Source organism: Erpetoichthys calabaricus, chromosome 18 (assembly GCF_900747795.2).
Source record: "Erpetoichthys calabaricus chromosome 18, fErpCal1.3, whole genome shotgun sequence".
Classification (NCBI taxonomy): domain Eukaryota; kingdom Metazoa; phylum Chordata; class Cladistia; order Polypteriformes; family Polypteridae; genus Erpetoichthys; species Erpetoichthys calabaricus.
Window position 1 is genome coordinate 3,109,101 of NC_041411.2, and position 16,556 is coordinate 3,125,656.

Sequence of the window (16,556 nt, forward strand, 5' to 3'; positions counted from 1 at the left end):
CAGGTGTTCTGCGTCTGTCCTGCCTACTACACGCAATTTCTGTCCACATTTTAGAGGCCTTGTTAAAGCACAACGAACCAATTTCATATCAAAGATTCTCCCCAGAATGAAATAGTTCTGCGTCAAGTAGTGAGGAACCACGTAACCCAGTAGAGTGCCATTACAGGACCATTATGATCAAGAGTGGGCTGCGCTTATGCCGACATCAAGTGATCCTGCTATAGCGCACGCTAGTTGTGTTGGAATCATCGCCTTTAAGCATTAAGGAATCAATGTCTTGAATATTACAGGGAAAAAAACAACAATCACAGCTCCTGTACTCGTGCAGCTTTTTATTTTTATTTTTTGTTAAATACCCCTCATTTTCACTTTGTCAACTTTTAATATTATAACCATCATCGTTTCTCTGAACGCTCCTAACAGCACAGCCCGATTGAAAGCCGCCGAGACACGCGAGGTTGCATCCCACCATATGAACCTTTCCAAGTGCCCTTTTCAGAATTGTGTTCATTCTGTTTTATGTCACCGAACTTGGTGTCAACCTCCCCTTAATAAGACGGTGACCCAGGTGAGTTCACGCATCTTTTTCGTTTCTTCTCTTTTCCCCCCACGCAGTGTCTTCATGTACAGACCGAAGTTTATCTCCAGACCTCCAAGACCCGGCACAGGACGATAACAAGGAGACGGACAACTCCACGTCTTCGGACAAAGAGACGAACAACATCGAGAACGAGGAGCAGAACTCGGGCACCAAACGGAGGGGCCCGCGAACGACGATTAAAGCCAAACAGCTGGAAACGCTGAAAGCGGCGTTTGCGGCAACTCCCAAACCAACCAGGCACATCAGGGAACAGCTGGCACAAGAAACGGGCCTCAATATGAGAGTCATCCAGGTACTGAGAAGCTGGCATTTCTAATGGGCCGTTCAGACGAGTAGCTTTCAGTTAAGAAAAGCCTGCGAAGCGCCCGGCGGCGGCTAATAACAAATGAGAGGTGGACGGGCCGTGTGGGGAGGGCTTCTTTTGGTCAATAGTCAGGCTGTCGCATGGGACCAGGCAGGTTGGTGTTGACGAGGAGGTGTGTCTTATTGATGTCACCACACAAGACTTATAATGAGATCGCGTGCTGCGAGCAGATTTGTTGTTGGAGCGATCCAAAGTTAAAAGCACTTGCTCGGGTAATTAACGTTTTATGGCATGAAACTGCACCCAGAGCCGCGTGCTCCTTGTAATCGGACTCGTCCTTTCAGGTCCTTTTAGGATGTCCGCCACCTTGACATGGGCAAAGCGGTTCCGAGATGAGTTTGTTTGTCTAAGGTAATCGCCAGTGTGGCACAGCATGTGCACATTTACATTCAAAGACACTCGGGACGCCATTTTGGACACGCGTTATTATTAAAGGGCTGAAGAGTACAAATACGTTTAAAAGACGCTATATAATCTAATAGGTAGATTACTTAAGAAAAGATAGATACTATATTTACTAGATATCCACACTTTCACGTAATTCCTGTTTGTACTTTCACCGCAAAATCATCGGCGTTAAAAGGGCTCTTAAAAGCGTACACATGTGGATATTTGCCGCTGGAAATGCTGCTCACTAAAATCCTTTAAACTGAAATTTTAGGCAACCTGACAAGCAGGGTGGTAGGATGGCGTAGAGGTTAGAACTGCGGGTTCAAATTCTGTACCGGTCGTTGTGGAGTCGCGCGGGTAACCCGGGGGTTTGAGGTGTGGCTGGTCACGTGCTTGGTTCCGACTTTGAGCTCCGGGTTATAACGGGACAGCGCGAGCGCGAATTGGATTAACCGCTTTTTTAAATGGGAATTTCGTTATTTTTTTATTATTATATTCACTATTTGCTCGGTGGATTGTTTGTGTTCGGACATACTGTATATTATTGCCTGCGCGGCACGGCCTCAAAATGTACTCTTTTAATCGGTTTAACTGCACTGCTTTTGAATCGTTCCCCGGATTGTATAGCTTTACAATGCGTTTTATTTAGACGGTTAAAATACAACACGCTCTTTACAGGTAATAACGGGGCAGTCTGACTTTTTCGGTTAAATGGATTCTACTCCTAAAGCTGCAAGCATTTTGCTTTGCTCCTGTTATCTTTGAAATGTAAATGTTTATACTAAATGCAGTGACGCCTAATATACAAATAAACAAAACCGAAGCCGTTAGGCGATTGCCATATACTGTATAATGTACAGCCCGGTTTAAGCGGCATAACATTATTCTAATTACATGTTCCGTACTTTTAGATTTACTAAAGTTGGCTTGACTTGGGCTAATTAACTTCATTTTTTTATATTTACCGTGCATTGTATTTTTGCACAAAACAAAAAGCAAAGGATCATCTTTCTGAAACGTAGAATGAAAGAAAAACACGCAGCTAAACCGGGATGCTAAATCCCAGGATTCGTTTTCTAGTTTCACTTACCAGGTCCACTGCATGCATTAAAACAGGCAGACGCCTTTAATAGAACAGAAATTAATTTGATTAAGGAAGCTTCGATAATTGAAACGCGAGATTATTGCCAGCGCCGTTTGCGTTGCATTAACGCACTTTGTGGCGGAGCCTTTTCTACTGAACGGCGCGCTAAATTCACTTTCAATACATTAAAATTCCCCCAGCGCTTCACGAAGCGCACCAGTTTGCGGGGACTGTCAAGGCAGACTTCATATACCCTAATTAAAGCTAGGACTGCCTGCACATTTTTTTTATCATCTATCTATAAGTTGCAATAATTCGTCTTGTCGATCCACGGCGTGTCTCGAACGTTCCAATAAACCTCGCGCCTTGGCTGCGCAACTTTGCTCGTAACGAAGCCAATTATTATGATAAGAAATGCGCAGCAAATGGCTTTGTTTGTTTGTTTGCTTAACACCTCAACCATACCTCTAATCTTTCCTGTCAATTAACAATTAATTCCGACCTGACTTTCTGGCATCATTGTGCCACGAGTTCAAATAATTAATTCTTCATGCGCTATCGCTGGATTTCTTATCCCATTACCGCGACATGGTAAATTTTGTGTAATTAGTAGAATGCACTACACAGCTAAGCGTTTTTATTTCATTTTTACATAAAGATTATGAAGTTGTTTGTTTAAGCGAGGGGGGTTTAGATGAATTAACTTTTTAATTTTATTGACCACTTATTTAAAATATTTGTGTTCTTTTTCCAAGTTGTATATAAAACGTTATGGAATGCAGTAGTCCGTGCAGCAACCAATAAAATAATTCATCTGAATTATTATTATTATTATTTTTATCCAAAAATGATGTTGGGCTTTGAGTCCATTTTTAAAATCAAGTGTGGTTTCCATCCTAACCGGTGGTCCATGGCGCCTTTTGACAGGTGTGGTTCCAGAATCGGCGCTCCAAAGAGAGGAGGATGAAGCAGCTGAGCGCGCTGGGCGCGCGGCGGCACGCGTTCTTCCGGAGCCCCCGGCGCATGAGACCCCTGGGCGCGCGGCTGGACGAAACGGAAATTATGGCGTCCGGACCTTACAACTATTATGGAGGTAGGCATGTTTCAAGTTCCTTCAGCCTTAACGGCCTGCCCGGGGGATGCTAAATGGAATTGTCAAGAGCGTGGGGTGGGGGGGTTTGGTGCATCTGGCCAAAAAAAACCCAAAATATCTTTTTTTTTTTTTTATTTAATGTGGAAGTAAGATTAGATTTACAGTTCATGGCTGTATTTAAAACATATGGATTGTAGATGTCAATATAGTGCATGAAGTTGATTGTTGGATATGCTCAGGGTGTGTGGACCACAGCAGCAAACTGTCGATTTGCTCCACAGCTTTGGCATCTTCTGGAATACAATGGAGCGACTCCGACACTGACACCATAGGTTGAGATGGGCAGCCATGGCCAATGTGGGTGCTGGAAGTTAAAAACGGGGATCTCCCTCGACCTCTTAGCTGCTCTAATTCGATTAGCGAGCGGGGCCGTTTCTGTTACGGTCATCGCCGAACCTTTGGGCTCCATCGAGTCACCTTCAGGCCAGAATAATGCGGCGTCCATTCATTCACTTCATCCTCCAGTCGACGGCTGGTAGCATCTTTAGCTAAAGGACTTTTAAATGCTGCACTCTCTCTTAAGTTTTATTCCAGAGGGTCTCACTTCCATCAGCTAACTTCACTGCACGAAAACGTTGTGCGTATCTAATTGTATATAATACATAGAAATGCACGCGTTTTATAGTTTACACATACATAGTGCCTTTCTTATTTATCAATCTATTTGTCTATGTGAAAGATCGATATATAGATGTGAAAGGCACTGTATAATTGATAAACATGAAAGGTCCTATATAATACATAAATAAATATGAAAGGCACTATGTAATTGATAAATATGAACGGCACTATATGATAGATTGATAGATATGTGAAAGGCACTATACAATATATAAACATGAAAGGCACTATATAATTGATAATTGTGAAAGGCACATTGTGATAGATTGATAGATATGTGAGAGGCACTCTATATTAGATGTGAAAGGCACTATACAATATATAAAAATGAAAGGTACTATATAATTGATAAATGTGAAAGGCACTATATAATAGATAAACATGAAAGGCCCTATATAATACATAAATAAATATGAAAGGCACTATGTGATAGATTGATAGATATGTGAAAGGCACTATACAATATATAAACATGAAAGGCACTATATAATTGATAAATATGAAAGGGACAATATGACAGATAGTGAAAGGCACATTATAACAGAGCGATAGATAGTGAAAGACACTATAAGATAAGACAGATGGGTAAATAAGAAAGGCACTATATAATACATATAGATAAATTTGAAAGGTACTATATAATGGAGAGATATGAAAGACATTATATAAAGATGGATACATAGAGAGACAGACTATAAGATAAAGACATAAATAAATATGAACGGTACCATACATATAAATATGAAAGGCTCTATATTATAGATCGATAGATGTGAAAGACACCATTTACAGATAAATAATTATTGGCAAATAGTCTGGCATAGTGGTTAAGACCTTCAAGCTCTGAGGCTGTGGTTTCCAATCCCACTGCTGACACCACTGTTTCCTAATGGAAACGCAAGAGAAATGGAACCAGCTGTGCCTCAAATTCTTTAAGTCCCCTTGGAGTCAGGTGTCAGCTGAATAATAAGTGACCCTAATATGTTAAGTTTGTGTGTAGAAGTAATATAGAACTCAAATTTAGAAATATATACTACACTCTCAAAAATAAAGGTGCCTGGGTAGTTCTTCACAGAAGAACCATTTTTGGTTCCCAAAAGACTCACCCGTAAGGTTTCTAGAAGGAGCCATCATATATTGAAATCTGTTATTTCTCCATACAGTAAATGACTGTGACAGATTTATGAAATAGCAGTGGCTTTGTGATTTTAAATAAACTCTCGCTGCATACAGACACACAGGCTAAGTTCAAGTTTTCTTAATCTCTTCTGTCCTGCTGGGCAGCCTGCCATACATTAAAGATTTCTGTTACGTTCCACATACTAGGAAGCTTTTGAAAGCACCAAGAGCGCAACTTCATAGACATTGAACCCTTCCCAGAATGACATGGTGCTTAGTAGTTCTGCTAGGGACCACACATCCCAGTAAAGAACCAGCATTTGTAAGGGTGCACAGTCAATAAAAGGTGCCAAGCTGGTTCTCCAGAGCAATGCCATACAAGAACTGTTTTGGGTTCCCAGAAGACCCGTCCACACGAAGGTTCTGGAAAGATTTTCTTTTAGGCTCCATGACTAGATGAGAACAGGTGTGCAAACTCCTAATGGGTTCCTGATTTCAAAAGAATTCACACCATACAATCACATGGCTTATGGTCAGGTGTTCACAATCTCTCCGTATCCTGCCGACTACCACATTTTAAAAAAAAAAAAAGATTTGAGTTTTGTCCACTTACAGTATTTGAAAACTTTTCAAAGCCCAAAGAACCAGCTTCACATCAAAGACCCCTTCACAGAATGAATTGCTTCTGAGCCAAGCAAGGGGTCTATGAGGAGCCACCCAAGCCAGTAAAGTGCCACTGTGATGTTAAAGAGTGTGGATTACAGCCACAGCCGCCTGCCGATTTTGCTCCAAAGCTCTCGGCGTATTCTGGAGTCTAATGAAGTGAGATTGTTAACATCCCTAAACAGGCTTTGCTAATGTGGGTGCCTGAACTTTACAAAAGGGGATCTTCCTCGGCCTCTTAGGTGGTCTTGTTTACTGCACCGGTATGAGGGGCGACTGTGAAGACGGTCGATTAGCAGGCTGGGCGACTTCTGATCTTGTCCTTACCGCACCTTTTCACTCCATCAGGCTACCTGCAGGTCCTCACACCACAGTGTGGTGGTGTAGTCAGGGCTTTGGACTTCAGACCCTGCAGTTGTGGGTTCAAATCCCAGTACTGACGCTGTGTGACCCCGAGCAGGTCACGTCACCTGCTTGAATGCCGATTGGAAAAACAAAAGAAATGGAACCAACTGCGTCTCCAATGTTGGATAAATGTGTCCGCTAAATTAGAAGTAGTCATAGTAATCATCATTCTACAGGCCCCGTCTGGACTAGTGTGGGGCGTTTCCAGTTCCTCACACAGACGTAAGAATGAGGAGTCCATCTTGTTTGGTGCGATGCACCCCAGACCCACTCCTACCTGGTGCCAGCAAGGTAACCCCTCTGTCCCAGAACTCCATACCAGCAGCATGTGAAAGGGCATCCTGTCAGGCAGCATGGCACAGTGGTTAAGGCTTTGGACCTCGGACCCTGAGGCCGAGGGTTTACATCCCACTATTGATGCTGAGCGACTCCTGAGCAGGTCACTTCACCTGCCTGAACTCGAAAAGGAAAAAACAAAAAGAATGGAATGATAAAGCCAAAAAAGAAGTAAAAAATAATAAAAAGTAACACACACAACTACAGTCTCAACAATAACGGTGCCAAAGAGGTTCAACAGAGCGATGCCACAGGAGGGCCATTTGTGTCACTCAAGTAAGTAAATGACAACTGCAACTGATCAGACCAAAATTAGGATTCCTGAACTCTCACACCCCCCAGAATGAATTCCTGCTGGCCGCTGCATCATCCGATCTCTATAATCACTTTACAAATAATAAAAATAATCCATTCATTCATTCACCAAGTGATGGCCAGCCTCACTTTAAGCCACAGGACATTTCTACGCCGTGTTCTCCTAAGTTTCTTTCAAAGAGTTTCAATTACACTCTTAAAAGTGAAGGTGCCAGAGTGGTCCTTCAGAGTGCGGCCGCAGGGGAGACAAAGACCCAACCACATGAAGAAGGTTCCAGAAGTAACGTTTACTTCATCGAGATCCGTAACAGACTCCATACAATAAATAACCACAAGGAGAGGAGCAGAGAATTGTGAAATACTAACGGCTCGTGATTTGAAAAAATGACTACGGCCAGGCCTTCATTACCTGTTGGGGTCCTGCTAGGTAGCCCACCACAGCGTAAAGATTTCAGGCTGTTTTTGCTACATTTTAGGACATTTTTCAAAGCACAAAGAACCAAATTCATATGTAAAAAGAGCCCGTCCCTGAATGAAATGGGGCTTAGTCAAGCAAAAAAGGAACCACACAACCCCGTGAAGGACCATAAAGAACCTTAAAGAACCAGCAGTTTTAAGACTGGAGGGAACAGCACTGTACTGAAAAAAATGTGCAAATGTAGGCAAAGGTGTGTGTGTGTATATATAATATACACACACACATAATCTGTAATATACTAGGAGTGTGTATACACATTTTATACTTGTACATACTGTATACCTAAAATGTGTACGTATAAAGTTTAATCTCTGTAAGGGCGGAGTGGTGGCCCCGAGTCAAAGGATCTGCGCTGAATCTCCATTAGTGCCAAAGGGGATCCTACTCTGTTGGGCCCTTGAGCAAGACCCTTAACCTACACTTGTGCAATGGCAGACCCTGCACTCTGACCCCAAGGGGTATGTGAAAACTAACAAATTCCTAATACAAAGCGAAATAAAGAACAAAAAAAAAAGATATAAATTATATATATAGATGGATGGATGGATATATATCTCTATTTCTCTATCTATAACCAGTGTTTCCCAACCTCGGTCCTGTGGCTGCAGGTTTGTGTTCCAACCAGTTTCCTTTTTTTAATTGGACTCCTGGGCTAATTAAGTGATGTGTTATTTCCCAAGTTCTGTGTTTTGGGAACAATATAGAAATTAGAAAACTAACTTTGATAAAAAAAAAAAAATATATATATATATATATATATCCATCCATTATCCAAGCTGCTATATCCCTATCCCAACTACAGGCTCACGGGGGTCTGCCAGAGCCAATCCAAGCCAATGCAGGGCGCAAGGCAGGAAACAAACCACGGGCAGGGTGCCAGCCCACCGCAGAAAAAAAATAAATTATATATATATATATTTATATTAAAATGTACCAAGCAGTTTATGATGGGAATAATGTATTTTTTTCTTTTTAACAATATTTTCATCTCGATTTTCATTACATTTTTCTAGGTGTTCTAATTGTTTAATTAATCCTATACTAATTAGTGGGTCCGATGCTAAAGTACTTGCAACCTTTGATTATTCCGTGTTGTTTGTCAGCGTGTCTGCTCTGCTCATTTTTAATTGTCATTAATAAGATACAACGAAGGGGAGAAACTGCACAGAGAAAGGGCAAAATAGAATGAACTCAACAAAACAGAGTTAAGCATTTAAATCTATAGAAAAATCAGAAATATTTCTAAATGTCTTATACATGTAAAAATCATACTGCTGTGCTTTTCTGAATGTAGAATAAAAGAAAAATAATACCAGCTAATTAAATGAGCTCAGTGCTATCAGGTGTTGTCACTGATTAGGAATCTGGTGGGAACAAAACCTGCAGTCACGGGGGCCACAGGACTGAGGTTGGGTAACACTGTATATATATATATATATGTAATAAATATTTAAATAATTCTAATTTCCCCTAGTGGACAAATAAAGTACATCTACCTATTTATCGATGTCTCCATACACATGTCTACTAAGTTATAGATACTACATATGTGTGTGTGCGTATTTAAGTGATACAGAACTACAATGTAGAAATTCATGCTAGGCAAATTACAAATAGAATAATTGTCAATAAATAGGTAAGAAGTCTTTTTTGGGGGCCAGACCCCCACCGTGTGCTGGAGAGACAGACAGACAGGCAGAAATTAAGGAAGTCCCCAATCATCAGTCGTTCCATCTGAAGTGTGTCCAAGTTCTGTCAGCGTTTTTAGACGCCGCGCTCACAAATTTCAATAATGAAGGGTTTGACGAGGCGCCTGAGCTGGCCGGCCGGCCGGCCGAGGGGCTTTCAGACGGGGTCTGTGTGGAGGTGAGCTGACGGCGCAAGTGTCCCGCAGTCGGAGAGGCGGCCGTGAGCTTCTGTTGAATGGCTACACCCTTTACGGGCCGAACAGAAGTCACCGGTCTGGCGTTTTTGAAGTCCGGTTGTTTGGTTTGTGGCACTAATGTAGATTCTTGTGGCCACCAGTAGATTCTCGACAATGTTGGCTCCAATGTGGCACTTTACTGGGCTCTCTGGGTCCTCATTGAACCGTTGCATCTAATAAAATGATGTCAAATTAGAATACCCCCTTGTTTACCATGTAATTGGCACGATTGATTTAATAAAGAATTCAAATTAGGAAAAAAAAAATGTTTTGCCGAATCAGGTTCAGAACGCTTGGCACGCGGTTTTCCAATAACCTGATATTTTGTGTTAGGATATAGCGGGTTGGAGAATGACTGACCGACGACTGACTGACTGACTGATATTTTGTTGGTATACGTCATGCATTTAGTGGCGAGTAGATTGAACCTAAGGGTCCCTTTATCTGAGATGTGTCTGTCGACCTCCACTGCCTGTCGAGGACCCTTAGATTTTGGCCACAGTATTAAGATAAAGAGCAAATGAATTAAGAAGACTACGTCTCTTCAATGTCCTCCATAACTTCATATCGACGCTTTAATTCACGAGGAACACCCAAGAAACATACAGATTATATTATATATAATATTATGTACATAAATATACATATATTACAGGTGTGTGTGTGCAGATACAATATAAACACACACACACTCACCTGCATCCTGTGTTATTTACATATTTTATATATAATACACACAAACATATTATATATAGAAAATGAAGTATATGATTAAATGAAATTTTGCTTATATCAGAAATGACAGAAAAACAATGCCGCTAGAATCGGAAATTATACCGAGACACGCGCGCACCTCCACTCACGCTGGCTCTTTAACGGCACCCTGCTGGGCTGTGTGGTTCCTCGGAGTGGCGTCGGGAGGGAGGGGCTTCACAAGCTGGAGCCCCTGATCTTTATTTTTTTATTTAAATATTTATTTATTTATTCGTCGCCCCCCCCTTCAAAACAGTATGAATATCACTGAACTCACAGCGCTTGTGTCTTATTTTATTCTGCGCCCCCACACCACTTACGTCATAGCGGATTCTAAAACCACAAGAAGGGCAACAACCCCCCCCCCCCCCCCCCCACACACACACACAAATCTTATATGTGAAACTCTTAGGGGTGCGGGAAGGGGGTCATGTATAGGTGCTCAGCGAAGAAGTTTCCAGAAGTTTAGGTGTCAATTTAAAGCGCACCGGGATGATGAAAACGACGCCGACGAAACAGAAAGAACCGGCAGTGATTTGGCTCCAATTCAAGCACCGATGAAACGAATGCTAAAGAAGAGTGAAAAAGCTGAGAGACATTCGTAAAGGGGGCTAAAACCCCCAACGCCATCAAACCTTAGAAAAGTAAAACCTTCGCAAGACGAAGTAGTAGTTCATTTTTTGGAAAGCTTCCTTGAGCTTTAAGGAGGTTCTAAATAAGTGCAGAAAACAAAAACTTTTTCTAATGCACAGTAGACTACCTAACAAATTCTAATAAAAGTAGGCATTGACATTTCAAAGTGGCCTGAACTTAGCTGTGCTAATTGTGTGTGCACCCAGAGTCCTCCTTAAATCACGGCGCCATTGGGATTTCACAGATCTGTGGTCTTCTCTCTATGGCTTGTTGTCGAGATAAACAAACACAAAGTCTTTGTGGAACCTTCACGTGGATGGTTCTTTCGGACATCAACAATGTTTGCCTCGTATGGTCGCTCTGAAGAACTGTCGTTATTTTTTAAGACTGTTTTAAGAGACCGTGTGGTTTATCTGGCAGTATAAATTCGGTTGTGAGATCCCAAAATTTGGCCCGAGTTGGAATGGGGAGGGCGTATACTCGAAGTGAAAGGCGCTACAAAAAAAACAAACAAACTGCGTAGTATCGAATGCACTGCTTGATTCACGAGTATTAGCGGTCACCGGTAACGGCTGGTGATCTTCCCAGGCAGCGGAAAAGGCCACGCGACATCAGACCCCGCCCCCTGCCCCACCCCGTCCCGTTTTAATTGTGTAAGACGATCGCGGAGACGTCCCGTTTCCTTAACTTGTGGTGTTACTCCTTTGTGCTGAGCTGCGTCGCCATGCTTTTGTGACAAAGTCGCACTTTTCCTATGTGTTAATTTAACACCGTAGACACCGACATATCTGCACTACCTGGTGTTGGCTTCTTAATGGGCTGAATTACTGATTTGAATTTAGAATTGGGAGAAAAAGTAATGCCGGGGTTTGTTAAAGGAGCGGCCTTCCGTCCGGGATGGAACACACACACACGATTCTTGTGCATTCAGAAAGATTGGGACGCTGGGTGGACACCTTGGTTTGTGTTTTTATTGAGGCTCGTTCGGAGTCTCTCAGCACCTCGATTTTCTAACGCATTTCTTCAGTCTGACTCGGTCTTAGTCGAGTTTTTTAAAGCGCGGTTCTAATAAATGCAGTTTTTAACCTTTAGCAATTAAAAAATCCCAGCGGTATATCCTGAAAGGTAATGTTTTCGCAAATCAGTGTACTTAATAACAACACCAGGGTTATCAGCTTATAATACTGGGAATCGATGTTTTCTTCGAGCGGTGAAGCCATTTTCTTAAGCGGTGCTAATGACGGGTTTGCAGCAGGTACTGCTATATTTGGGTTTTCCCCAACTGACTCCAGTGGAGCAGCAGGGGCCGACGTGTGAGACGCGCAGTTTGGGTTGGAAGGCAGACGCGCATCTCACCTTAGCTAATTAGGGAGCGCGCAGGAGGGGATTTGTGTGCGCGCGCGCGTTTACCTGCCTGCCCGGTCACGACAGTTGCGCTCATCGGGTTAGACGCGCGCGCACGCGTCTTGTGTGTCACCTGGCAACGTATTACCATTTTTGATTGATTGGTTGATTAACAGGCCTTACTGATATATTTTGACTTTTTTTAAACTGATTTTAACCCGTGGCATTACCTTTCGCTAGAACAATACCAATAAAAATAGCAAATACTCATTTAATGTTAAAGTAACCCTTACAAATGTGTATTTGAGAACGGGTATTGTCAAAGTTATCATATATACACTGTTAAAGTTCATTCGCCGTGTGCATTTCGCTTTAAATGGAGTATTGCCAGCGCTCCTGATCCTCACCGTCCTTTAAAAGTCCTCGCGTTAAAATATTTCATTTCTTCCCCATTTAACTGTATACGCAAATCCTTTAGAAAACTCAACCCGTGTAATGCAACTAATTAGCGAATAACTTCGTCGTAACGGCACCTCCTCTTTAATAAAAAAAAACCAAAAAACCAATAGGCGCTTCGCTAAGCGACGTGTAACCGGGGCGGCGGGGTGGCGCAGTGAGTAGCGCGAGGTGGACTTGTGTGCCGTTTGCCCTTCAGATCATGTCAGTTTATTTTACTGTGGTGAGCTTCACGGAGTACTCAGTGACAAGTTCTCGGGTACAATTTGGATTTTGGGCTTCAAACCCTTCAGGCTGGGGGCTCAAATTTCACAGTGTGACCAAAAGCAAGTCACTGCACCTGCCTGAGCTCTAACTGAACAAAAAAAGAAAATGAAACCCAAATGTATGTCAAATGTTGTAAGCCATCATTGGATAAAGGCATCAGTCACAGTAATAAAATGCCACATCATCATGTAAACCCGCTTAATCCTGAGCAGAACATTTGAGTGTATCCCGACAAGCATTGAGCACAAGGCAGGTACGACCCCAAAGCTGAGTGCCAGTCCATCATTGGGTGACCACACACATGGGCCAAATTAACGTCACCAATCCATCTAACTTGCACATCTTTGAATTTTGGGAGGAAAGCCATGCAGACACGGGGAGAACATGCAAACTCCACATACACGGCACCAGGAGGAAAGGCACACAAACGTGGGGAGGACATACAGGGAGGACCTGGGATGTGAATTGTGGTCTACATACTGCGAGGCAGCAGCACTACTGGAGCAGATCCCAGCAAGCACCATGTTCAGGACCGAAATAATTCCTGTACAGGATGAACACACGGGGGGCCACTTGGCATTGCCACTCCGCCTATCCTGCGTATCTTTAGGCTGTGTGAGGACAGCCATGTGCGCACAGGGAGAACATGCAAAGTCCACACAGTTAGCAATAGAACTACCGCCCGGCTTGCCCGACTCCTTCCATCATGAACTCAGCTGTTTTGTTAATTCTTCAGTGTGGGCATTGATGGTTGAAGAGACCTGCTCACTTCTCAGAAATGTTTAATGGAGGAGACGAGTCGAATTAAAGCAATTGACTGTACGTGCCTTTGGAACCATCCTGGTTCTTCGCTGGCACTTTACTGGCATGTGTGGTGGCAACCTCTCTTGATAAAGAACCGTTTCATTCAGTAAAGTGGTCTTTGATATGAAGTTGGCTGTTTGGGCATTGAAAATAGTATTCATCACAAAAAATAAAAGTAGGCTACCTAGCTGGATACTAACAGATGAAGAAACCCTAAAGTCAGCCGCCATCTTCATCGTACGACATCAAGATGCCTTTTAGACTCCAATGGTAGTCCACAAATCTCTTCTCATCTGCGCCCTTCAGTTTCCCCCCACAGTCCAAAGATGTGCAGGTGAGGTGGACTGGCATTTCCCAAATTGGCCCTCATGGGTGGCTGGTGTATTCTCCTTGCAATGGACTGGCACCCTCTCCAGGGTTTGTTCCTTCCTTGCGTCCTGTGATGGTTGGGATAGGCTCCAGCCGACCCCCGAAACCCTGGTCTGGATTAAACAGATTAAATAATGACATGACATGTTATCCTCTGTTCATAGCTATTTATGGAGCTTGCTAGAGATCTAGACTGAGAGAGGGTCCTTCTGGAACCTTCATGTCAAACGTTCTTTTGGGAACCAAAAATGGCTCCCTTATGGCATCACTCTGAAGGACCCCGCTGGCACCTTTAAGGGTGTGGGTGGTGTGTGTCATGAGTGGGCTCTGCTTAGGACTGTTTCAATATTAGCAGCAACTGCCAATTTTTCACTGTGGAAATAACACAGAACCTGTAAAGACCCTCTAGGTGGTGTGACTGAGAAACAAAGAAAATGGTGTGGAGGTCACAGTTGCCCACCCTGCTTCCTCACTATCACCTTAACATGAATTACAAAACGTACAGCACATCAAATTCCTTCAATGTGACCCGGGGGTCCGCAGAAGGGGCAGTGGACTGCCATATGGGGTTTTGCCTGTAAGGTTCTACACAGTCTATGAAGGCACCTCAGATTAAACATGAAGTCCCAGGCCAGTTTTTAAGGTGGGCACTCACTGGCCCCGCCATCTGGAATTGGCCTGCAGTAACAGCTTTCCACAGGCTCTTCTGATGCACCCGATTAATCGACGGCACTATGATGGGGGGCCTAGAGAATTTCTCAGGTAACACCGCTGGTCACATAATAAAATTTGGATATCTGTGATTTGGTTTCTGGAAGGTGTGGTAGGACATAAAATTTCAGAATGTTTTGATGGCCCCAGGATTGCTGCAATATTGTCAAGAACGAGCCTCTGCTGAATATACGGAGGCACACGGCTTCAATCGAAAATTTTCATACTTGTGCTTCAAATGTGAACTAAAAAAAATGAAATGCACCGTCACCTTAAAGTGATGTCATCAAGTTGACATTCAATTAAAACAACTGGAAGTCACTCGGTCCCCCCTGGTGGAGGAGAATTGACAATTAGCTGAGGTGGTGGTCCAGGTGTGTTGGGGCTGGGAAGGCCTATTGGTGGCAGCAGTGGGATTAACAAGCTCTGGTTTACTGTGGTTCTCCCGTTGGCTTGACAAGGGTTCTTCACATATGAAAGGGGCTCTGAAAAAGGTGAAAGTGGACAAAACTGAAACAACTCTGCTCTGAGAGATGCTCAGGAAAATCGTATAGCAAGAGTTCTTTTGAAAATCAGGGACCCCTTGGTGTTTCATAGATGGGACTGTTCCTTTTCTAAAACCTGTTATGGATCTAAACGAATAAAGGGTCTTTCTGGACCTTTTCTGGACCACCTATGGCACTGCTCTGAAAAACTGCTGTGGCGCCTTTATTTTAAGAGTGAAGATCTTCTCAAGTGGCATTGGCGATGGGGCTTTGGAGTGCCAACTCTTTCTGGGCAACTTTCTAGGAAAACAAAGCAAAGTATTGAGTGGTCAGCCTAATCCAAATATGCAGTGGAAAACAACTGTTGAAATATCACAAATAAAGCCTCGTGGTGGAGTCGTTTATTCTGTATTTGAATAAATAAATGAATTTGAAAAAACTTAACGTTGATGTGTTGAAACTTTACAGAAGTACACTGCCCTGGAAAAGCAGACCCGCAAATCAGTTTAGAGTGGGCCTAAGTTATTAACCAAATTAACTTTGGTTTAGAAATAATAATAATAATAAACGAGTATCTTCATGCAATCGTTTGAAATCACTGCCCACTCAGGTTGGCGGCCTTGGTGGGCGCTTGGCTTTATCCCTACAACGCTTACAGTCATCGAAGAGGTTAAGCGACTTGGCACAAAGACCCCCCTTCACAAATGAGAGTGAGGTGGGAACACCGAGAGTGTGTGAGTGTATAGAAGGCGACGGGGAAAACGGCGCACAACGGAGCCGAGAGCGCCCGTGGCCGTTAACAACTTAAAAGCACACATCTGTAACGCGCGCTTGATCAGAAGGGAGTTTCATTCTCTGTGACTGCGCACACGTTTAACGGAATGCGGACACTGGCGCGGCCAGAGGGGATCAAGCGCCGCGACCACCTTTGCAAACGCGCGCATCCCGTGCGGTAGTTAGCCGCTCTTCATCCACGCTTAGTATTCTGGATGGCTCCGATTAGCCCACGGAAGCTGCGATCGGTTGCCATGACTTTGTCAGCTTTTAGGCGGCATCTGCTTGAGCCTCTTGCTCCGTAATCACTCCCACCCTGTTGGGGTTTCTTTAATCCCCTCCGTCAGAGATTCCGCTCCAGCCCCTGCGAAAGGCAGCACCCTGCTGTAAAACAAACCAGAAAGGACATTGTGATAAAGCCGTCTCTGCTGAGCCTAAGCCTTGTGACCCCCCCAGTCTCTCTCTCTCACACACACACACACACACACACTCACTCACTCGCACACA

At 43.4% G+C, this 16,556-nt stretch overlaps 1 protein-coding gene across 1 annotated transcript in view; it reads left to right on the forward strand.

The window, feature by feature from the left end:
* The window catches only part of lhx5 (LIM homeobox 5), a 36,575-nt gene that overhangs the window by 7,862 nt on the left and 12,157 nt on the right, over nt 1–16,556 (forward strand). The window contains exons 3-4 of the mRNA XM_028824967.2: nt 616–893; nt 3,367–3,532. Of these exons, the coding sequence (XP_028680800.1) occupies nt 616–893; nt 3,367–3,532 (444 nt within the window). The remainder of the gene's footprint in view (nt 1–615; nt 894–3,366; nt 3,533–16,556) is intronic.